At 34.2% G+C, this 25554-nt stretch overlaps 2 protein-coding genes across 2 annotated transcripts; one reads left to right on the top strand and one right to left on the bottom strand.

The window, feature by feature from the left end:
- Positions 1–333: 333 nt before the first annotated feature.
- On the bottom strand, positions 334–25539 carry LOC132740169 (ATP-dependent RNA helicase DDX19A-like). The gene is made up of 12 exons (XM_060728022.1): positions 25481–25539; positions 22741–22812; positions 21779–21989; positions 21036–21174; positions 20455–20547; positions 19628–19730; positions 19080–19194; positions 18008–18185; positions 14286–14526; positions 7081–7243; positions 1907–2101; positions 334–1159 (listed from the first exon to the last, which is right to left on the bottom strand). The coding sequence occupies exons 2-12, from the start codon at positions 22795–22797 to the stop codon at positions 1098–1100; spliced, it is 1557 nt and encodes a 518-aa protein (XP_060584005.1). The 5' UTR covers positions 22798–22812; positions 25481–25539; the 3' UTR covers positions 334–1097.
- LOC132740165 (uncharacterized) lies at positions 8510–13131 on the top strand. Its single transcript, XM_060728017.1, has 2 exons — positions 8510–9850; positions 10412–13131. Exons 1-2 carry the CDS (start codon positions 8887–8889, stop codon positions 13129–13131), a joined length of 3684 nt encoding a protein of 1227 aa, XP_060584000.1. The 5' UTR covers positions 8510–8886.
- Positions 25540–25554: the final 15 nt, after the last annotated feature.

Raw genomic sequence — 25554 nt, 5'->3', positions numbered from 1 at the left:
TCAAAACTGTATTGGTCGTATGGCAACTTTCAAGTTTCACTGGTGGACGGGGGAAACGTTGCTATCAGGTGTCCCTTTGTATTTTGAAATAAAAGACCTTAACAATTTGGCCAGGGAGGCCATTTATAGTTTTTCATTATGGAAAATATTTTTTCATTATGGAAAATATCAAAATAGGTACTGCACTGACTGAATAGTGAACAGTGCAGACCATGATCTGGGGGCATTGGTGAACTGAAAGATCTTGATCTGCACTTGTCACATGGATAGAATTTGCCTATATCAGGAAACTAATGATTAAAGGTCAAAAGGTTGTTTTAATTTCTTTATTCACACCATTTCCAAAAAATTGTCAAAATACCGAATGAGCTGTTATCAGATAAGGATATAAATCATAGAATTAATCCCTTCATTAAAAATAAAATTTAACTTCCTGTAAATTTCTACAGTGATATGTACATGTACTTTCATTTCTAATCCCTATCTTATGTGTTCAGGTCATTGCGTAATAAAATATCAAACTACATGTATTTACTGAATTTAAAGGCAAGCTTTATTAAAGAACATTCATCATCATAACTTTTGTACTTTATTTGTTTTTGATACAAATACAAAATTTCTGCCATTATCCTTTGATTTATTCTTTAAGAACAAAATTTTCAAATTAAAACCCTAAGTATGAATTTTTTTATCTGACATACAAAAAGACTGGACATCATCTGAGATTTCTCTATACAAAAATTAGTATAAATCAAGACATAATAAATAAAAGATAGCACTGTGTAAGTAACGTTCCTTCAATTCCTTAAACATAATTCTTAAAAGTTCACTAATGTTCACTGTCATTAAAAGTTGTAGCTTCTGTAACAACATTAAAAATGTACTTTGGCAAAAAGACTCTTGCTGCTTACTCTAAGCAAGTTCAAATTATTCCGACATTCTACCAATTTCAATATCCTATAATTATTATTAAGTCAAGAGTTCCGCAATGGGTTTAAATGATAAGGCAAAATGTGTGAACACGATGCTGATTCGAGATGTATTATGTACATTTTATAACACTATTTTGACCGCAGTTTTTGCTCTCACTCTCGTTCTCAGGTACTGATCTTCTCGATTTCTTCGATGTCGTCTGCATTTAACTTATGAATTGTACGATCTGTAATTTAAAGAAAATTAACGACATGAAGATTCATATAGTATCTGCGTTCAACACTTAACATACCAAATCTGTGCGATGGACTTACCTTACTTTAAATTTGGAACTGTCAATGGTGAGTAAGATCAGATTCCCAAAGTTTTAAAATCCGGTTGAAATCAAAGTTATAAAATCAGGTTGAAAAACAAAGAAATAAAGTTGGGTTAAAATAAAAGAAATAAAGTTGGGTTAAAATCAAAGAAATAAAGTTGGGTTAAAATCAAAGTAAACACATTTTGTTGAAATAAAAGTAATAATATAGGTCAAAATCAAAGTAGTAAAACTATAAAAGTAATAATATAGGTCAAAATCAAAGTAGTAAAACTGAGCTAAAATCAAAGTAATAATTTTGCGTTGCCTACAAAATGGGAGCTTGGTTTGAATGTATGCCTATAGATCGGCTAGGCTCAACCTGGTGGCATAGTCATTATTGTGGGTATAATCACTAAGTGTGACCTTGACCTACATGCATGAACATCATCTCATTATAGTTATCATTTCTACCAAATAGTTTCCATTTCATTCAATCGGTTCAAAAGATACAGAGCAAACACTAATTTTCTGAAGGACAGACTACCACATACATAAAAACATTTTTTCGGACATATAAAAAAGATGAATTATCTCAGAAATGTTAACATAATTTTAAGACAGCAAATTTAAGACAGCAAAATGTCTTTATTGCATAAAAATAAACAAAATACATACTGAAATGTTTTTCTATTGCTTTCATTACTTGGAGGGATTTGTTGGAGTCGATCATGTTGATTGCAAGACCAGCTTTGCCAAATCTTCCTGTTCGTCCTATCCTATGTAGGTAGGTCTCGCAGTCAGCCATTTTACTCTCCTGGAGGATTGGGAGGTCAAAGTTCACCACGACTGTTACCATCTCCACATCGATTCCTTTATCATGTAAAAATTATATGATTATAGCTCAAACTGAAAACTTTTGCAGAGAATTGATACATTTTACTCTTACCCTTCTTAAACACACTGACATCACAATAAACCTAGAATAAATATATTCAAACAATACAATGTGGTACAACATTTATGAGTCTTCATAAACTGCTTAGGACATTGGGATTTTCCAAACAATGGTGAACAAGAACTGTCAATAGGACAGCGTGCTCGACTATTCTCAGTGCTTGATGGTATAACAAGAGAATGGATGATATAGAATTGTCTTATTTCAAAAAGGGCCATAATTCTGTCATAATCCATGTAAGAGTTACAAGGCCTTGGACAGGGATCTCCTATTCCATGTTAAGAGTAATGGGCTTCAGAAACTGACCTATTATGCTTTTGAATACTTAAATAGTACTTCAACCCATTCCCATCAGCAGTCTTAGAGATACCAACTTGCATGCAAAAACTTAACCAATGCGTAACAAAGAGGCCTTATTGAATGAGCATAATAGCTCTCAATATTCTTCAAATAGTATGGCTTAAAAACTATGATTAATATCATGTTAGTTCTTAAATATATATATACTTTGACATTGCTCAAAGCTTCCTTTCCAGAGAGCACTTACAAACAATGTATAGAGTCAATAACTTGCTTACCACACTAAATAATAAGTATCTTTAATAATTAATGATAAACAGACTTTTCAATCTTTCAATTTAGATGAAATCATTTAAATTAAATCAATTTTTCTGTATTTCGAAATAAAAACTGACACAATTGCAAACAGTGCAGACCATATCAGACAGCCTGAATGTGCTGAATGATCTTGGTCTGCACAGTGGTTTCATGGCTAGATTCTGCACAGTGATTACATGGCTATTTTCAATCCCCACTAGCCGACATAAAATTTTTTGCAAAGTTTAACAAAAGACAAATTGGAATTAAGATGGAATTCCTGAATTTAAGTACATGATCATCCTTATAGTCTGGTAGGTCAGAATGCCATATGTAAGGTGTAATCCACATCATCTTAGTACAGTCATTGGTTATCTCCTTCTACAATTCAAACAAAGTTAACCCACTACTGCACTAAGGTTATGATATAAAGCTTGTCTAACCTTCAACAAGTAATTTATAAAGTACCAATAAATTACTCTTTAAATGCCATAATTTTTCAAGAATAACTACAAAATTATTACAATTAAAAGAGAAAAAGTAAACAAAGATGGAAACTTCCTATGCCTAAAAAAAGAACAGACTGCAAATCAAGAGAAACTTAACTATAAACTTAACTAATTCATTCTTTAGACTGAAAAAAATGACTAAATACTAAATGAGTATTAAACCTAGAGACATCCTCGATTTGACACCCTCAGGATTTTTTTTAAAAGTGACATAATGCCCATCTAAGTGTAAAAATTGTGAGTGGTCAGGTAAAATTAAAATAACTTTACATTTTGTCAAATTTGTTTTCAATTTTTATAATTACCACCACCTGAGTAACCAATAACCCCTGTGACTCACATAAATATCTATGAAAAATATCCTTCAGAAAATATTGGTGATGCCCAATTCATAAAAAGAGTGGGGAAATCTTTTTAGGCAGTTTTAAATTTTAATCATTAACATTTGTGATTATCAATTATTGTTCAATTGCCAATAAAATAGTAAATCAATTTAAATATCCAACTAATTTATCTCAGCTCGACATTGAAAAAATGTGCACAATGTCACTTTAATGTACATGTTCCCATTTTACCACTATATTCTACATGTACAAGCCTTTATATTGTTGGGAATAGGAGGGTATACAAAATTCAATCAGAATAAGAAATCACAATGTTCTCCTGAAATTTATGTAACAAATTTCCCTAATCTTGGGTTTTAACCTTTTTTGTTCTTCATGAAAACATAAAGGAATGTGGGCTTGGGATTAGGACTCCATACCTAACATTTGGGTTTTACCTTGCTGGAACAAAACCTGATCAGCCTTTGCTACAAGTATAGAGCCAGGCCAGCCTTCATAATCATATATGTATATCTATGCAACTTTCTTTTTTATTGATTGGGTTATTATGTCACATCATTGATTGGGTTATTATGTCACATCATTGATTGGGTTATTATGTCACATCATTGATTGGGTTATTATGTCACATCAACACAGTAAAGGTCATATGGTGACTGTCCAGCTTTACTGGTAAAGGAAGACTTCAGGTGCCCCTCTGTCCATTATTTCAGGCACTAATAGGCACCTCAGTAGAACCACCTAGGTTAGGTAAGCTAGCTAACTTCCTTAAATAACAGAATCCAAAGTCCCTGTCGGGATTCGAACCCACAGCTGTGTAAGGACAAAGTGATTTGAAGTAAACAACATTTACCCCTAAGCCACAGATGCCCCACCATGCAAGTCTAGTTTTAGCCTATCCCTCTTATCCATTGAGCATTTAACCTTTCATGCAAGGTTCCTACATACCAGTACCAAAAAGTTTATGTATTGGTCTTAAAATGAATGCACTTATAGAAACTGTAAAAGTGACAAAAGTAAGATGCTGTCCTGAAAGATATTTTAAGAAGCAATAGAAACTGATGTCAGAATGGTTATAATTTATACGATGTATAGTCAAAAAGTTCCCGGACTGGGTATATTTTGTATTTCAAAACCTTGACATTCTTTTACTATAAAACTTAACATAGTGCCAATTTCTATCAATCTGCATTGCTTGATGCATTAATTTGATGTATTTGTTTTTACTAAAGTTTTAAGGAATTATTATTGTGATTGACCAACAAATGATGATATAAATTGTTTACGATATATAAAAACTACCTAATCTTTAAAAAGACTGACCCACTCTTACAGCGAGCGATTATCAACAAGCATATCACAATATACTTAACTATGATCAACTCTATAAAATTTAATAAGATTATTTTTGGTTTGGATTGGAAATACAAGCTGCTTAACCCTATGGTCTCACAAACATTTTATGACTTTTATAATAAAGTGTATTTATGGTTTGATTTGGAAACACAAGTTGTTTAAGCCGTATTAGTCTCACCAACTTGGAAAGCAAAATGAGCCGCGTCATGACAAAACCAACATTATGCATTTGCGTCCGCGCAGTCTGATCAGGATCCATGCTGTTCACTATCAGTTTCTCTATACGTAATAGAGTTTGTAAGTGAACAGCATGGATCCTGATCAGACTGCGCGGATGCACAGGCTGGTCTGGATCCATGCTGGTCGCAAACGCATTATGTTGGTTTTGTCGTGACACAGCTCAATTTAATCAAGACAGTACTAGAGAGCATCTCAGGCTTGAAGTAAGCATAACGTCATTCTTAACGACAATATCAAATGACCCTAAAATGCATACATAATAATAAACCCTGTTTAGTTTAAACCTCGCTTACTTCAAACAACGTCACAGTATGTATACAAATATTACCAGTAAAAAAATCTGGAAACAAAGTGATCCCTCGGAAGCATTAATCACAACAAAATTACAAGAGAATTGCAGACTTGGTTTGATTGAGTCTGTACATGAGGGATAATGAATACGTGCAACATCCCTCACGCCTCCTAGCACCAGCATATACAATACAGGCATGCATTGTTGAAGAAGATTGGGTCCGAAAGCTGAGCTTATAAAGGCCTTTTCCTTATAAATTTACAATGCATTAATGCGGTATGAATCTATACGTGACGTCAAATGTAACATTATTAAAGTCAAGATTATTTCTTGCATTTAGTTATATAATAATTTAAAAATAATTTAGAGCAAAAATATAAACCTCTGTAATATATAATTTTGTTTCAATAATACAATTTAAAAGTGTAACATTTTATCTTTCATATTGTATATTTTCATCAAAATTTGTGTGGAAATGATGGAGAAATAGTCAGTCCAGGAACTTTCTAAATAATACTTAATATATCAAAATCGCATATTTTACCAATCTCTGCATCCCATTTTGTAGTCTTTACTTTCAAAAAAAGAAATAAACTGAATTTTAAAGAGATTTTTCATTATGACCAACATGCAATTTGTTACATGCAACATTGTAATATGTATCCATATGATCGTTGAAATAATGACAAGATTTCAACAAAATTTCTTGTTCATAATTAAATTCAGTCCTAGTAAAAGTATACAACTTTCCAAACTGAACCAAATGTAATTCTTATGAATAATTCTATGTACATATATGAGTAAGAATACAATGCCCAATGTACATTGTGTAATTTAACTGTGGCAATAGTGATCAGTCCATTCCTGCTTGAGCCAGGTCAGCTTGTTGTTTGTATATATGCCAGCTTGCAAACATGTAAAGTCTGATTGATATTCAAAATTTAATCTAGTTATGATAATGATTTGATACAAATCTAAATTTTCATCTTTTTCATTTCTTTTTTACGATGCACCAACACAATTAAGGTTATCATATGGCACCGAAAAAGTAAATATGATTTTTGCTACTCTAGGGTGTAACAAACTTTAAGCAACACCTGTGGTCAAAACCACTTCACCAGCTGGACCTTAGAAATGCATAGACTCCAGCAATTTAGTTGCCTCTTATGATCACGCAGGGATAAACGGTGGCTGCAATTTTGATATCTCAACCCTTGCAGGTAACCCCTCAGCAACAAGGGGGTAAATTTCATCTTAGTTTTAATAATGAATCCATAAAAGACCCTGGCTAGTCATTTCAATTTTTCTAAGGTTTTGCATTTTAGGCAGTACTGATTTTAGGCAGCCGATTATTGGTTTTATCAAAAAAAGTAATGACCCCTAGTTGCATGGGTTTAAAACCCATCAGAGGCAAGTCATTGTCTCCTTGAGCAAGAAACTTTATACTCATTGTTCAGTATTTAAGTCTAAAAGCTTCCTATACAATGAGACTAAAATAAATTCTGTATAAACCAAAGTAAAAGTTACAAATAATTGAGCTAAAGATTTATCTCTACCTCGGGCAGACACGTTTGTTGTTATAAGAACTTTCTCCTTGCCGTCCCTGAACCGATTTATAATGGCCGCCCTCTGAGCAATCTCAAGGTCGCCAGATAATAACGCTACAGCATGGCCGTCTTTTGTCATCTTTTCCGATAACCAATGAGCCGTCCTTCTCGTCTGAAATCGTAAATAAATGATATCTTGTATCTTGATAATTTATTATCATGTATTTTGAATGAAAATATCAGAAAAAAGATGATATCAAAAGAGATTAGCAGGGCTTGAAACATAACATACCAAAGTAACTATCCATTTCAGATCTAATTGTGAAACTTTCTCATATATAGAGATCCCTAACGCAAACAAGAGCGATCGGTGATCACATGTGTCGCCTAGTGATAGCCAATTAAGCAGTTGTATTGAGGGATGATTGACCAGTTTGTTCCTTATATGTCAATGTTAATGTAAGAATTATAGTTCTTAATTGTAAATTTATTTATTATAATCACATAATTTTCATAGTTTGATTGTTTCGATAGTATTTACTATTTAAAACATTGTTTGACTCATTCAATTTAACATAGCTTCACTATTTCCGCCAAACGTTACGTCTTATTTGTTTCCCGTAAAAAGACGTCATTAATTCCTTTAGGACATTGAGTACTTTTGTTATGGTCATTGGGTTTACTTTTATATGTTTCTACATGATCATTTTAGTGTTTTACTTATTTAACCTTTTGTAACCATGACAACTGTTAGAATTTCACTTGGCGGGGATTCATTTTATTTACACTGTCTCGTTTATAGGAACATGGTGGGGCTAAGAGCGAGGTTTGGTGCACCATTAACCGGTTTAAACTCCCCAGCAGTCATTATTATGCTGCTGACCGTTCCAAGGCGGCGCCCCACTGTGTTCCTCAGATGTATGTCTATGTTGTTTCATACTGTTTTGGTGACACTTTTGCTTGTGTCCCTTGTTGTTTTCTCGTCTACGGTAAGTATCTTCCCCATTGCCTCTAGTTTTTATTTCTTTGATTAACCCCCCCCCCCTTCCCCCGGTCTCCTGTCCCCTTCCCCTCTGTGGGCCTATTATTATTTTCTTTGAATTCCTAATCAGTTACAAATTATTTATCATTTATTGATTAACGTGTTATTGCCCTGTCCTTTTTATGTTTGGGGTCCGCCTGGGCTCCTTGCCATTGGTTCTTGTTGCTGGGTCATATGGGGGTTGCGTTCATTGAACGCCGCCTTTCCTTGTTGATCTTGTTTTTCATATTTTACGGTGACGTCATTAACCGTTACTTTGATATGTTGTTTTGCCTTGGGCGGAAGTGCTTAAATTGTTGATGTGTTTTGTTTATTGATGTTTTCCAATGGAAAGTACATGTAGATCATAATCGGTAAGCAAGTTATTAATAATGTATGAATTTTAATAGTAAATTCAATATTGTTTAAATGATGATGAACTTTACAATATTTGCCGTGAATTAAATTATAAACGGAATTATTCGCGGAAATATAAAGTAACAATATTATTTTAATAGATTAAGTCTATAATTGTAAAGGTGATATCGTATATTTATGATTTGTATTAGCATTATTATTTTAGACAATTTATTGTATTTTATTTAAATGCGTTGTAATCAGTATTTAGTTTGTTTATTTATTAATTTCAGAGAATCGCATTGTTGTATCACATTGATATATTATTCCATGAATGAGAATAAAGAAAAGTGTTGAAATCTGCGCATTCTTGACTATTTAAACGGAAGACATCTACAATTCTCGATTTTACAATTCTCGATTCTGCTGTGACGAAAATGCCGTCAACAAATAGTGCTGAAACTTTGAATCAGGAGTTTGTCAGTGTGAAGAGATCAAAAAGTGCAAATGGCGCTCAACTGACGAAACTATATAATGAACTTGAAAAGAGCATGATGTCCTACAATAATATTGAAGAGGTTAAACTACTGAAGAATAAATTATGTGAACGCTTTGAACATTTCAAATCAGTGCATTTACAATGTTTAGATTTGTGCGCGCAACCGGAAGTTGTTGCAGACTTGGAAGCGAACTTTGAGAGCTGTTTAAAGAACTTTGAAGAATTCAGGGAAAGATTTTCTCAGTGGATCGCGGGAGCTATTGGACCGCAAGATGGAGAAAATATTCCTTTAGAAAATGACGCAGAGTCAAATGTCAGCCATGGAAGTTCACGTACTTCAGTCTCGTCGCGCCGGAAATTACAAAGTGCTAAAGCAAAGCGTTTAATAGCAGAACACAAATTAAAACAACTTAAAAAGAAACAAGAACTTGAACGAACTCGCCGGGATCTTGAAATGAAACAACAGTTGTTAGATCAGCAGTCGGAATTAGAAGAAGCAGAGATAGAAGAAATGGTGTGGTTAGAAACAACACAGGAAGAAACCGGGGTCATATCTAACAATCAAAATGCTCAGCCTGACGTACAAAATAATATGACTAATCATATTCAGGTGAACAACCGTACAGATTCTGTGAGAAATATAACTTTGACACAGCCCAGACCGGAAATAAACAGATCGTGTATACCGGAAGTTGACAGTGAGACATCGAACATTGACAGATCATTTCAAAGATTGGCGTCAGCACTTCATGAAGGATTCAACTTACCGAAGCCAGAACTATTGACATTTGATGGGAAGCCTGAAGGATACTGCAAATTTATCAAAAACTTTGAAACAAACATTGAAAGCAGAATAAGTGACAATAATTTAAAGCTAAGTTATCTCATTCAGTATTGTACAGGTAAGGCAAAATCTAGTATAGAAGATTGTGTTTTGTTAGAACCGGAAGAAGGTTATAAACGTGCTAGGTCAATATTATTGTCTAGATTTGGCAGACCACATTTAATTGCAAGGTCTTACATTGATAACTTGGTAAATGGTGCTCAGATTAAAGCGTCCGATGTTGAAGGGCTATCTAAATTATCTTTAGAGATGCAGAAATGTGAAATTACACTTTCTCAGTTAGGATTTTCCTCTGATATTGATAATACAGAAAATTTAAGATGCATTGTTAGGCGGCTCCCAACACATATAAGGGTAAAATGGGTAGAAGTAGCACATTATATAAATGAGTCAGGTAGAGTGCCGCGCTTTTCAGATTTGTCTAAATTTGTAGACGAAAAATCACGTATCGCTAACTCCATGTATAGCTATGATCTTTGTAAAAACAATGATTTTATCAAGAAAGAAACCAGAAACAGTTCTGGCAAATATTACAGTAATGATAGACCAAAGGTTACTACTCTAAATACACATACTGAAGAAAACGGTCATGAAAGTAGTAAATGCATTTGTTGTTCAGGTAACTGTGCAGAGTTATCACTGTGTAACAAGTTCAAGTCAATGAGTCTCAATGATCGTTATAAACTGGTAAGATCACTTAAATTGTGTTACAATTGTTTAAAAGGTAAACATTTTACAAACAAGTGTAGAAAACCAAAAATATGTAATGTTACTAATTGTAATGTAAAACACCACATTTTGTTACATAGTTGGGTAAAACCCGATAATGGCCACACAGCAGTGCAGTCGTCGTGTAACTGTGCAGCAACAGAAGGTTCTACTGTAAAAAATTGTCTGGGTATTATTCCTGTAATAGTTAGGGGTGGGGACGGTAGTTCTTGTCAGACATATGCCCTGCTAGATGATGGGGCCGATAAAACTTTATGTGATGAAAGATTGTTACGGAGCCTGAATATAACCGGTAAGCCCGTCACATTCCGGATGTCTACGGCAAACTCACGTGAAGGTATTATACATGGTCAGGAGGCCGACTTAGATATTCAACCTATCGATGGAAATGAAAGTATTACCCTAAGAAAAGTCTGGTCAGTAAAGTCATTACCGATATCAACTCGATCTGCAGCTAAATATGCAGATATCCGAAACTTACCGTACTTATCCGGTATAAATATTCCAGATATAGACACTAATGACGTTATGATGTTAATAGGGACGGATTCACCTGTTGCACATATACCGCTAGAAGTGAAATTCGGAAATAGCGATGAACCGTACGCGATACGCACTCGTCTTGGATGGGCTATACGCGGTCCAGTTCCAACTACGCAAGAATCCAACGATATTAACATAAATTTCTTTGAGTCACGTGACATGTTGTTACAGCAACAAATTGAGCGTTTGTGGACAACTGACTTTAATGATAAATCACAAGTTAAGAGCTGCATGTCTGTAGAAGATAAAAGTGCAATGAAATTCATGGAGTCAACTTTAACTCGCGAGGATGGTCATTACAAGCTTGGTCTTCCTTGGCGTGATAGAAATTCATCATTCGTAAATAATATACCGCTTGCTCAAGACAGATTACAGCAGTTGAAGTGCAAGTTGTCAAGTGACCATTATTTGCATGATATGTACAGAACTACTGTAAATGGTTACATTGCAAATGGATATTCATCGGATGTAGATCACATGGTACCAGAGAAAATGCGTGTTTGGTATACGCCGCATCATCCAGAAACAAATGTATACAACGTTTCTGAAACAGACAAATTAGATGTTTGGCAACATGGACCAACATTTCATGGTATAGGTAGGGAACACTGGCCTAAGTATTCAGGTAATATTATCCCGGAGGTGATAAAAGATGATGTTGAGGTGAAAAGAGAAATTGCTGTTAACGTTACCACTTGTGACACTATTGGGAAGATAATTGAACACTACTCTGATTGGTTCAAACTTAGAAGTGCAGTGGCATGGTTTTTGAGATACAAGGATTATTGCAAACAGCGATATCTGCACCATGATGTAGTGGTTGAAAAAGGTAATCTCACCTTGTCTGAACTAAAGACATCTTCTAGCGCAGTTGTAAAATACGTTCAGATGGAATGCTTTGCCGATGAGTTAATAAACTTGCAAAAAGGAACTAATGTTAAAGGTGAAAGTCCGATAGCTTCATTAAATCCTATACTTAAAGATGGTTTAATACGTACAAAAGGACGCATTATTTACCACGATGAAACGAAATGTCCAATCATTCTACCGAAACGGCATCATTTAACTACTTTAATGATACGTTTTTCCCACGAAAGTCAAGGTCACGTCGGAGTACAACAAGTTTTAGCAGCTACACGAACAAGATACTGGATAATAAATGGACATAGCGCTGTCAAGCAGGTAGTAAGGAATTGTGTACCATGTAAACGCAAGAACAATCCGCTTTGTAAGCAACAAATGGGACCGTTACTTGATGAGCAAATCACACCAGATAAACCGCCGTTCTCATTTATCGGCATAGACTTTTTTGGTCCTTTGATGGTAAAATCAGGAAAGTCACAAGTAAAGAGATATGGGTGTATTTTTTCTTGTTTAACATCAAGGGCCGTCCATTTAGAAGTTACTCATAGTTTGAGTACAGATTCGTTTATCGCCGCATTGCAACGATTTATTAGCCGGAGAGGTCTACCGGAAAAGGTATATAGTGACAACGGAACCAATCTAGTAAGTGGAGATTGTGAATTACGCAAGTCCATACGAGAGTGGAATCAATCCGAAATTGGTCAATACATGTTGCAGCGGGAAATGGAATGGAACTTTAACCCTCCGTCAGCTAGTCACATGGGCGGTATATGGGAACGGATGATACGGTCGACACGTGCAATTTTGAGATCGTTAGTCAAAGAGCAGCTTCTGACAGATGAACAACTTCTTACTGTTGTAACAGAGGTTGAAAAAATACTTAATGATAGACCCATTACCCGAGTAAGCGATGACCCAAAAGACCTCCCAGCTCTAACTCCAAGCATGATTTTATTACTAAAGTCCAATACATGTATTCCAGGTGGCATTTTTAGAAAAGAAGATACATATGCAAAGAGAAGGTGGAGACAGGCTCAGTATCTTGCTGATATATTCTGGAAACGATGGATTCGGGAATATATACCTACCCTACAATCTCGACAAAAATGGCTGAGACCACAAAGAGATATCCGTGAGGGCGATATTGTACTCGTGGCTCAGGAAAACATACCAAGGGGACAGTGGCCGTTGGCAGGGTTGTAACTATAAATGTGGTCGGGACGGGCATACCCGAAGCTGTGTGGTCAAAACTAGTATGTCACAATTCATAAGACCAATAACTAAAAACTTTGCCTACTAGAATGTTCTATTTAAATCGTAAAGGTATACATTACAATAAGCTATTGTTTGTATAAGATGAAATCGTAACGTTTCATGGTGGGGAGTGTAAGAATTATAGTTCTTAATTGTAAATTTATTTATTATAATCACATAATTTTCATAGTTTGATTGTTTCGATAGTATTTACTATTTAAAACATTGTTTGACTCATTCAATTTAACATAGCTTCACTATTTCCGCCAAACGTTACGTCTTATTTGTTTCCCGTAAAAAGACGTCATTAAATTGTTTTACGGTGACGTCATTAACCGTTACTTTGATATGTTGTTTTGCCTTGGGCGGAAGTGCTTAAATTGTTGATGTGTTTTGTTTATTGATGTTTTCCAATGGAAAGTAGATCATAATCGGTAAGCAAGTTATTAATAATGTATGAATTTTAATAGTAAATTCAATATTGTTTAAATGATGATGAACTTTACAATATTTGCCGTGAATTAAATTATAAACGGAATTATTCGCGGAAATATAAAATAACAATATTATTTTAATAGATTAAGTCTATAATCGTAAAGGTGATATCGTATATTTATGATTTGTATTAGCATTATTATTTTAGACAATTTATTGTATTTTATTTTAAATGCGTTGTAATCAGTATTTAGTTTGTTTATTTATTATTTTCAGAGAATCGCATTGTTGTATCACATTGATATATTATTCCATGAATGAGAATAAAGAAAAGTGTTGAAATCTGCGCATTCTTGACTATTTTTAACGGAAAACATCTACAGGTACTTTGTAGCAGGTTGTAGCTACTTTGGAGACATGAAAATCATTACTAGGCCAAAACACTTTCTTTATTCAAGGGCCATAACTCAGCCATAAATCATTCAACAGGAAAACGATATGCACAACTAGACTTGATGCTGATCATTATGAAATTGCAACACTGGTTTTTGTGGAGTATTACGGACAAGTTTTGTTTCAGAAAGACAGGCGGACGGACTAACATTCGAGAGGTGATCCCTGTATGCTGCTGCTACTCTGTACCAGACGACACAAAAAACAGAACTTACAGCGCAAAAGATCATTGATTGACCTATAGATATTGCTCCGTAAATGTTTGATAATGCCTGGAATTTATCTTCCTGATCGCGACACTGTACATAAAATTGTCTGATATTATCTAAACTCTCCTCGTCTCGTCGTAACTTTATCACAACTGGATTATTTGGTATCACTGCTTGTGCGAACTTCATGACTTCATCGTCATATGTGGCCGAAAATAACAACATCTGGCACGTTTTTGATAACTGTCTGTAAACAAATAAGCATATCATGTGACAGGGTGAGTAAAACTAGAACTATCACTAAATGTGATTAATACCCCCGCAAGACTGCTTCGGAAATGAGGATATTACTAGTAACAGAATACCTTGTAAAACAATTGAAATACAGTTATGGTTGTGGGCAATTAAAGATAGTTGTGGTTCTTGTATGTTGTATTTCCTTTCAATGTGGTTGGCCATTGATGAAGTTTTATTGAATTACTCTGCAATAAGTCCAGAAAGACAAGGAAAAGGAACAAAGGGCAATTACTCTATAAATACTGAAGATGGAGTTATGGTTATTGTACACTGCAATTCCTCTCTTTGCACTTGACCATTGTATGAAGTTGTATTGAATTCCAACTACAAGTTTTCAAGTTATGCACAGGACAAAAAAGTAACAAAGGGCAATAGCTGTAATTAGTCCAATTAGAGTTATGGTTCTTGTGCACTGCACTTCATCTCACTGCCCTTGACCATTGTATAAAGTTTCAATAAATTCCAACCATTAATTTTCAAGTTATGCACTGGACAATAAAAAGTAACAAAGGGAAAAAACTTTTAAATGAGTCCAGAAAGAGTTATGATTTCTGTACACTGTGCTTCCTCTCAATATACTTGACCATTGTAAGAAATAGTATTGAAATCCAACTAGTAGTTTTCAAGTTATGCTCTGGACAAGAAAAAAGCAATGGAAAAGTAACAAAGGGCAATAACTCTTTAATAACTCTGGACAGAGTTATAGTTTCTGTGCACTGCACTTCCTCTTATTGTGCTTGATCATTGTATGAAGTTATTTTAAATTCCAACCAGTACGTTTTAAATTATGCTCTGGACAAGGAAAAGTATCAAAGGGCAATAACTCTGTAATTTGTCAAAATGGTGTTATGGTTCTTGTGCACTGCACTTCCTCTTAATGTGCTTGACAAATGTATGAAGTTGTATTGAATTCCAACCAGTAGTTTTCAAGTAATGGTCCGGACAAGGAAAATTAACAAAGGGCGTTAACTCTGTAATTAGTCAAGATGGAGTTATGGTTCTTGTGCACTGCACTTCCTCTATCTGTGCTTGACCATTGTATGAAATTATATTGTATTCCAACTATTAGTCTTCAAGTTATGCATCAGACAAAAAAGCAATGGAATTACAAAGGGCAATAACTCTGTAATTAGTCGAGATGAAGTTATGGTTCTTGTGCACTGCACCTCCCCTTATTGTGCTTGACAATTGTATGAAATTGTTTTGAATTCCAACCAGTAGTTTTCAAATAATGCTCTGGACAAGGAAAAGTAACAAAGGGCAGTAACTCTGTAATTAGTCAAGATGGAGTTATGGTTCTTGTGCACTGCACTTCCTCTAACTGTGTTTGACCATTGTATGATGTTATATTGAATTCCAACCATTAGTCTTCAAGTTATGGTCCAAACAAAAGAATGCAATGGAAAAGTAACAAAGGGCAATAACTCTGTTATTACTTTAGATAGAGTTATGGGCATTGTGCACTGCACTTCCCCTTATTGTGCTTGACAATTGTATGAAGTTGTTTTGAATTCCAACCTGTAGTGTTCAAGTTATGCTCCGGACAAGGAAAAGTAACAAAGGGCAATAACTCTGTAATTAGTCAAGATGGAGTAATGGTTCTTGTGCACTGCACTTCCTCTCAATGTGCTTGACCATTGTATGAAGTTATATTGACTACAACCATTAGTTTTCAAGTTATGCTCCGGACAAGGAAAATGCAACGGACCGCTGGACAGACCGACTGACCGACCACCGGGTGACTCCTATATACCCCCCCAAACTTCGTTTTTGGGGGTATAATGAGCAGCATAAATGGAATCCAACCTAGGACCCTTGTAAATATGTTTCACATCTTTTCTTTGTTGTTCTTATTGTATTATAGCAAAGGTTCATATTCTTAACTCATTGGCTTAAAATAAAGGAGCTAATAAAAAATATAATAAATATATAGTTCTAATCGTTTTTCTATACCCCCTTGCAACTCCCACTCAACAGATTTTGCTTTTCTGGCCAAAAAATATAATGAAAATATGGAAAGCGTTTCAGATCAAAAGTCACTTCTGCTTTCATTCAAGAGTTATGGGCTCACTTGTGTAGGTTAAGTCATGGAAATGTTAAGCAATCAATATCAATTTCAAACTGTTATAAATAGAGCATCATTATTATTTGTGGGGCACTTATTTTTGTTGGTACATGTAGATCAATCCAAGAATTTAAGATCCCACAAAATTTCATTTTGTCTGCTTTAAGATAATTCTGCATTACATTATTTACATTTTGGAAAAATAGTCCACATATTTAAGAACCCACAAAAATGTTCTTTGTGACAAAACCACAAAATTTCATACCAACAAAATTAAGTGAATTCACAGTAGATGAATAAAAGGTTTTTCCGAAATCAAATACTCATACTTGAATGAGATTCTAGAATAAGACCTTATGCAATAAAATTACCTAAATTCTAAAAATAGATATGATATCATCAGGAATGTCATTCATACAGTTACTATTATCATAATCTCTAAATATAGTTCATGTAAGAGAGCGATCTCATGGTTTAAGTAATTACATCATATCTCCAATAATTTGTGATAAAAAACATAATTCAAAGTTCTAACTTTAAAGAATGATATCTGTAAACTGAAGTAAAATACTGGCATGGCATGTATGAAGTCACCCCCCACCCCCTTTCATTACAGAAAATCAAATATTTTGTTCAGGAACAATTAATGCTATTAACTTTGGGTACATACAAGCATAGAGACACGCTTAATAACTATAAGCTTTTTTTCAGAAGGTACTACGAGTATAAGGGTTATCATATCAACTTAAATATAAATATTTTGAAACTTATTTAGTACAGTTAACTGTACATTTTTCAATTAAAGTGACATTATGCTATCAAGTTGAGCTGAACTGACTACATATTTCAAAAGATTGACTGTTCTAATGGTGATTGAACAACAATTGATACTTGAAAATGTTTAGAATAAGATATAAATATGCCTAAAATACGAAGACTGCCCCAATCTTCTTATTAAATGAACATTACAGATAAATATTGTTGGATATTACAGCAGTTTTTTTCTACAAAGTAAATTATGAAATTGAAAGGACTTCTGTCAAAATATAGCCTTATTTTAACTTTCATCTGTTCATGCACTATATACCTTGGATGGGCATGTCATTTTAAAACTTTACATGGTTCAACACTTAGCAACTTTATTTACAAAGTGAGAAGTGCAGGGCAAGATCTGCTGGCACATGCATGCTGTCTGATCATGGTCTGCGGTTTGCGCTATTCAGTTGTTAAAAATTTTAGATCCCCCCCCCCCAAGAATAATGAACGGTTTTGCCCATATTGAAAGATGGACAAGTTCATTTAAGATATTTAGCTTGGTGAAAGTTAATAATAACAATTTATATATAACACTTTGTGGAAGTCATACCTTTGTATGCGAATACTTTGATCTTGGTGGCCTTGTGTTGCGATCATAACATCCGCCTCATCTAGGACAAACACTGTCAACTTTCGAGGGTCGATACTTTTGAATTTTGTACACCAATCTGACACTGTTCCCGGTGTTCCTATCAATATGTGATCTAAACTTTTCTGTCCTCTTGCAACTGTAAATTCAAGCAATAGGATAAAATGTCATACAAAGCATTATGTTAAGAATCTGGTTAATAAAGGGGTGGGAAGTCCTATTACTGTTAATTAGGTAAGGGGTGTTTAGCCATATTACTGTTAATTAAGGGGTGTAAAGCCCTATTACTGTTTAGTGTTAAGGGGTGCGAAGCCCTACTACTGTTAAGGGGTGTGAAGCCCTATTGCTGTTAAGGGGTGAGAAGCCCTGTTGCTGTTAATCAAGGGGCATGAAGCCCTATAATTGAAAAGGTCTTCCACTCAATCCAGGGATTGTTGGTTTCAGTCCTACATGACTCATAACCATGTTCTCTCTTTAAACACCAGCACCAGTTACTCATGTGAATGTGACTTGAGCATATTTTCATATAAACCCAGTGTTTATCCTAGGATTCAAAAAACAGGGGGGATTTTTATCGAAAAGTGAGAATTTATTACATTTGTTGATTTTTTTCCTTCTTTCTCTATGTAAAATTTTCCCCCTGCCTCTGAAAAAATAGGGGGGAATTCTCATAAATATGGGTGAATCCCCCCATCACCCCTCCTAGAATAGTCACTGATAAACCTTCAACTTTCATCACAGTCATGGTAAATTATTACCCTAATAAAACTTAGAATCAAATGCCAGTTTTCTTCATTTTAAGTAAGTGCAAGTGTATAACTGTTTTGCTTATAAATATCATATCTCTGGTCATCCATTATGTTCAATGGTACATGTCAAAGATTAGAGCTGTTTGTGATCAGACAAATGATACTACCCATTCGATCTATCCATCAATGCTGGAACATTTAAGGTTAATTTAACATTTGTGATCAGTCTGTTTTTAAGATACTATTTGCTACAAATATTACTATGAACACAACTTAAAACTTACTTCTTTCACCCTTCACAGCATAGCCAATCTTGACATTTTTCATATGTTTAGCCATTCTTTCTGTGACATCTCCTATTTGAAGAGCTAGCTCATATGTCGGGGCCAAACATAAACACTGAAATAATATTATATCACTCTGTATTAACTCCTTGACAATGAAACATACACCTTTTGTTTAAATATTAAACACACCTATTTCCATTGATAGAAATTCCTATTTTTTGTTAAAATGGTACCAATAATAAGCAAAAATTTGCATACTGTAGCCACTCATTTTTTTCCCTGCAATTGCTTTATTTTGTGAACAAAAAAAAATATATTCCCAATTGTATTGAAAAGAAATAATTCCCGAAAAGGAATATCTCTAAAATTTACAATCTATATTAAATCTTTATTTTAGTTTAATCTGTAAATATTAATTTAAAGCTCTTTGCCATATAATTTCAACATATATTAGAAAATAACGAAATCTGACAGACATAGGATTTCACAGATTTTCATAGTAAAAGTGGTATGCATAAGAAACTCAATGGGTAAAGTGTGATTACCTGTGTATGTGGGAAATTGGGATCTACTCTACTCAACATGGTCAACACAAACGCAGCTGTTTTTCCCGTACCACTCTGACTTTGAGCTATCATGTTGGTTGGTCTGAAAAAAAAATTCATGAAGTTTGGGTAATGATGAATTATATATATTATTTACTGGTATCAATCTACTAATAATTACATACATGTACTATTAGTTATACAAGTTGCTTACGGAATCAGTTTTTCACTCACTTATTGGACAGAGGCTTTAGCCTCTTGATTTTGGGAAGAATTATGGTTAAAATTACAAATTTGGGAAGACAAAAAGCTTGTGTATTACAGTAAGTACAAATTTTCGAAAAAACTGGATAACTTTTCAATTAAATTTCCATTGGGAAGAGGCCTTTTATAGGCTTTTATTATATAAGGTGAAAAATCACTAGCGATATACGGGAGAATGTTGACTGAATGAAATAAATATGACTTGACTCGCTAGCCAGAGTTATATTAATGTCAGCAAGGCTATATTCTCAGTAACTTGTATAACGTTTTTATAATAATGCCAATTGTAACTGGCAACACATTAGTAAAATTGAGCAACTTCAGAGTGTTCCTATCAAAGCGCAGGAAAAAGGCACACCTTAAGAACATGATGTCAGAAGTTTGACACTAACGCGAACCCTATGCAATCAACAGTAATTCAAGTTTAAATCCTAGACTCTATAAAGAGTCATTTCTTTATGCCATGAATTGAAATTACTTTTTTTTTCAATATAAATTATTTAGTGGCACGTAAAATAGTCATGCACAATATTCATCAGATATACTGATCAATATATACTTACGGGTCTGCAAGTAATGTTGGTAAAGCTGTCTCTTGTATTTTTGATGGTGCATTGAATCCCATCTCATACACCCCTTTTAACAGTTCAGGTTTTCTGTGAAATTATCAAAAATGAAACATTTCGTAATTGGTTTAAAAGAATGTAAGAGAGAAGAAAAGTGGTACTGATCTATCCATTAGTTCATGTCATGCAAACAAGTTGCTTTCAGTTTCTAGTTTTTACAGCTCTGGTAGCCCATACCAGCATTCAACCATATTCTTTCAGAAAACTTCTAAAAAGACTAATTTATAGGTCATCATAGGCCAAATATCATGAGGATCCGTGGTTCATGTAAAGGCAATTCATGCTTTTTGTACGAACAGCCTTTGTGGCCACTAAAAACGTACAATTGGTACCACACATGAGACAATTGCAAAGAGGGGCAAACTAGGATTCTTCGCAGTAAATTTGACGTAAATATAATCAGTACTTTTGGGAAAGATATAAGTTGAGGCTAGATACCTTATTCTGAACCTTCATTCCTAGTAAGCTAAATAAGGGGGCTAAAAGTTTAACAAAGCAGATATCAAGGAATTACTTACAGATTTAAGGCTTCAAATGATTTTACTGAATACAAGGGTGAGTTTGGGTCTTTCTGTAAAACTTCTAGATCAGCTTTTGTTGATACAAGCTTTGAATGAAGCAGTTTCCTTAGCAATGATTCTTCTTCTTTTGAGGCACCTGAAACATTTCAAAATATTTTGCCCTCAGTGCTATTGGCTATACTCAGTTCCCTATGCCACTATCTGAGACTTAAGATGTATCCCCGCCTGGTGTCTGTGAAAACTGATCAGGATTTATAACAAGACTGCTCAAGATTAAGTTATAATATTTTTGATACTGAAATCTCTCAAACTCAAAATTGATGCTTCCTAATTTAAACAGGACATATACCAAATCAGCATGATAATGGTAAATCACAGATAAAGTTCATGTAGGTATTGATTAGCATTAAATATCAATACAGTCTATATGCTGATTATACAAACGATCTAAAGTACATGTAAATTGAAATACTTGTATGGAATCAATCCCATGAATCTTTGTGCCACTTCTACCTTTGGTGGGTATATTATATAAAGATGTCTGACAAGTTATATGCTTCAATATCAGTCAGTCGGTCGGTTGGTCAGTCAATCAACCAGCCAATCAACCAACAAACCAACCAATGTCAGTCCATCAATCAACCTGTCAATCAATCAATCAATCTATCAATCATCCATCACCAATCAATTAATCAATCAATCAGATATCACAATTGGTTTTATTTGCTTTAATAACATACTAGATTCCTCCTCTTCTCCTGCAGCTCCTGACTCCTTTTTAGGTGAGGCAGAATCTCCTGCTCCTGCTGTAGCCCCTGCTGTGGGCCCTCCTGTAGCCCCGCCACTAGCTGATGCAACCTGGGAGTCAGATGGTTGTGTCACAGTAGTGCTCCCCTCAGCCTTGTCTCCACTACTAGCTGAGGTGCCAGCTGCGATGTTTAAACCTCCAACCTACAACAAATGAATGAAAACTTACCAGTCAGTCAATACCTTTTTCTTTGTATAGATACATTTTGTTACATAATAATGTATATTGATTAAATGTACAAATTTTTTCCAGTTCTCATAGTAATGAGGGCACTATAGATACGATTTAAAAGTTAAACACACGGCTATACAATATTCTCAAAGCATTTCATAAAATTTTAACAAAATTGATAAATTCCACAAAAGTTATCCAAAACAAGGTGAGGAATGACAGTAATGTAATGTACAATATGCCATAAATGGTGCCTATATGAACTACGTAAATATCCAAGGAATACTGAACGAAAACCAAGTTGGGGAGTTATCTGTCCTGAATTGCGAGTAAAATCGATATTACTAGAGCTATAACAATACACATAAGGCCATTTTTAAACTGCTAGTTTCTTGCGATTTATTTTTTTATTACCAAACTTTTTATAGTAATACACCAATGAAAATCTTGTGATCCTTGCTTCATATCAATATGAATACTTCAACATATTTTTTGACACTTAAGTACTTAAATTAAGTGTTGAACTTTTCACCTGTGGGCCATTTTACTTATGATTTATACAGAGAGATATGTAGCCGGTTATCTTTACTTGAAACATATATTGATATAAACTGATAAGAATAACCTGTATGTCTGCTAGTTATGACACTGTTTATCTGTGTATTGAGAAAAGCAAAAGCTCCCATGGAATTAAAAAAGAAATTTTCAATATGAAAGTATTACCTTCTGGGTTATATTTTTTTCCTGCTCATCAACAATAGCTCCCCAATCATCAGCCATACTTAATCTGTTTGTCTAAATTATAAATACATGTACATTCAAAATATAAGTAATCACAAAGTATACAATTAAGCAAAATAATCCAAAATCCCCAACAGATTCAAGCCCACAGTAGAGAGAAGCAAGTGATAGGAAATTTGCAACCTTAGCCACTCCACAAGAGATGCCCTTAATTTAATATGAAGTAATAATTCATTAAGTAAAATGATGTTTTAGGACTGCAGAGAACCATTTGGAATAGTGGTTGGCAATATTTACTAGTTAGCCCTACAGTATTTGGTTTTTACAAGCCCAAAAATGTTAAGCTTTGAAAGTGGACAGTAAAAATACATGTATTTGAAATTCAGTCATTTAATTTTCAGACATTGGCAGCATATCTTTCACTTGTAGGCTAGCTGTCCATCCATTTACCCCAAGACACCCCAAGACTATCCCAAGACAACGTCAAGACACCCAAACACCACCCAAGACACTTTTACTGACATGTAAATATGTCTTTATTTTTCCTTTTTTACGGGAGGAATTTCACATTTACACATTAAATCTCTCTTCATTAATTTCCCTGTATTTTTTCTTTTTTGTGCAAAATATGTTTACAACAACATGAACAATGAAATAATGCCAATGATGCGGGATTTGGGTGTAGTGCAACTCAGCAAGTTTAATTCTGCGACAATGTCATTTTATGAGTGACACATTTTTGAAGCCTGATTATTAAATCGATCATATTTTGTTTCACAATATTGATTTTTTTTATTTCATCTGCCCTACATTTCACTAGATTAACATAGTCTTGTTGTTTTGGTAAAGTTAATTTTAATCAAAATATTTTTTTTATATTAAAGAGCATATCAATAAATATTTTAGTGATGAAAGAAGTCCATACATAATTAACAATGTTTGATATATTAGACAGTAATTAACAAGATGACACATAAATAATTAGTTGTTGTATATAATAACACTTTCCCAATATACACAATATATAACAGGGTGTTCACTAGCCATGAAATCCTGAGGGTCATTTTGACTAAGTTTTACTGACTTCAAGGCCCAATCCCCATGATTTTAACAAAATTTGACCCTCCAGTTAAAATCCTGAGGGTCAAATCAGGCTTTTTGGAAATTTGAAGGGTCAAAGAGTCATTTCAAGGGTCAAACGGACACCCTGTATAAGTTTCTTGGGGACTGTCTTGGGCTGTTGGGGTAGTCCTGGGACTAAAATTGTATACCTTTCTGTCCCAGAGTAGTCTTGGGGTGTCTTGGGGTAAATAGACCTACACATACTGACATAGGCTAGTTATGTGGAAAATTTTACAGGCCTGACCCGGATTCTTCTAGCCTTAGGTTTTTGCTTTATTCAAATATATCACAGACTGGGAATGGTTGGACCAAGTGACAGGATGGACTGTCAATTGGGACAAGGAAGACCATAGTTTGGGACAGGGCAGACCATAATTAAGACAGACTGTGAATTAATGTCAAACTGTCATTTAATGATTTATCAATTCACAAGCTGCCATGTCCTAAAAGACGATTTGCCATGTCTCTATCTACAGTTCACATTGTCTGATGAAAAGTCATGTGCATTTATGGAAAATTATTAAAGAATTGGAACAAATTTTGTTAAAAGTAAAACATAACAATGTAAACAGTGAAACAGAAAATTGATAACTGTAAACAGTGAATTTCAAATTACTCCAACAAATTTCTCAGTTCATTCCTTTAGGTACCATTGCTGATAATAGTTACAAAGAATTAATATGATAATAACTACGCATTTATAAACCCTCAAATTGTAGAGAAAGAAAATAATAATTTAAATTTTCAGAAAAAAAGACAATTTCAGAAAAAACAGAGGAACACAGATTCCTGTTTAGTACGGAAAAGAGTCAACTCGGCCCTATACCAACTCGGCACGGGTCAACTCGGCACGGGTCAACTCGGCCCACTTTACAAAAATATATAGGCCTATAACGTATTTACTTTGCTTTGCATGTTGTTAAGGTAAATGAATAATAAGAAATATCTTATTATTATTATATAATTATACATTGTACCTCTGCTGAAATTAAGTATATTTAGAAAAAAAGTTATTTATTTGTGTTGCAGATTCGATAAAATTAATATAGACACAGGCACGATTATCGAACCTGGGAAGAAAAAATATGAACAGATTGATAAAATAACTTCATATTTTTTCTTCCCAGGTCCGATACTTGTGCCTGTGAATATAGATATAATAAAAATGTGTTTCCTTAGATGCATTTTGTTTGTAAAGTAATTTTCAAGAAAATATTAACAAAAACATGTTTACTTAATAGCATAAGCTTCTAATTAATTGCAGGTGGTCACTAATCAAATTTGAATGAATGAGTCAATCATAATTATCACCTAATTAATCGGCATCTTTAACATACACATTGATTGATAATAATAGTATGTGACAATAGGAGTCCTTTGATGTCCTTTACCCATTTTTAAAAGTGGGCCGGGTTGACCCGTGCCGAGTTGGAATAGGGCCGAGCTGACTCGGGGGCCGAGTATGTTTTAGGGCCGAGCTGACCCGGATTCGTTTAGTACATATACTGTTCGTTCTTATCAATAGATATTAAAAAAAAACACATAAGATCTTTCATCAAATTTAGATGAATGTATTTTATATGATTATGAAATATTTTACCGGTAACTTTTTTAATAATTTCTATTTTCGTTTTTTCGCACGCTACCGGAAGCTATTATTTGTCATTAATTTGA

Source organism: Ruditapes philippinarum, unplaced genomic scaffold (genome assembly GCF_026571515.1).
Source record: "Ruditapes philippinarum isolate M1 unplaced genomic scaffold, ASM2657151v2 ctg2021_1_1_1_1, whole genome shotgun sequence".
NCBI classification, from domain to species: domain Eukaryota; kingdom Metazoa; phylum Mollusca; class Bivalvia; order Venerida; family Veneridae; genus Ruditapes; species Ruditapes philippinarum.
The sequence above is the reverse complement of the archived record's forward strand: the minus strand, read 5'-3'. Positions and strand labels throughout refer to the sequence as shown.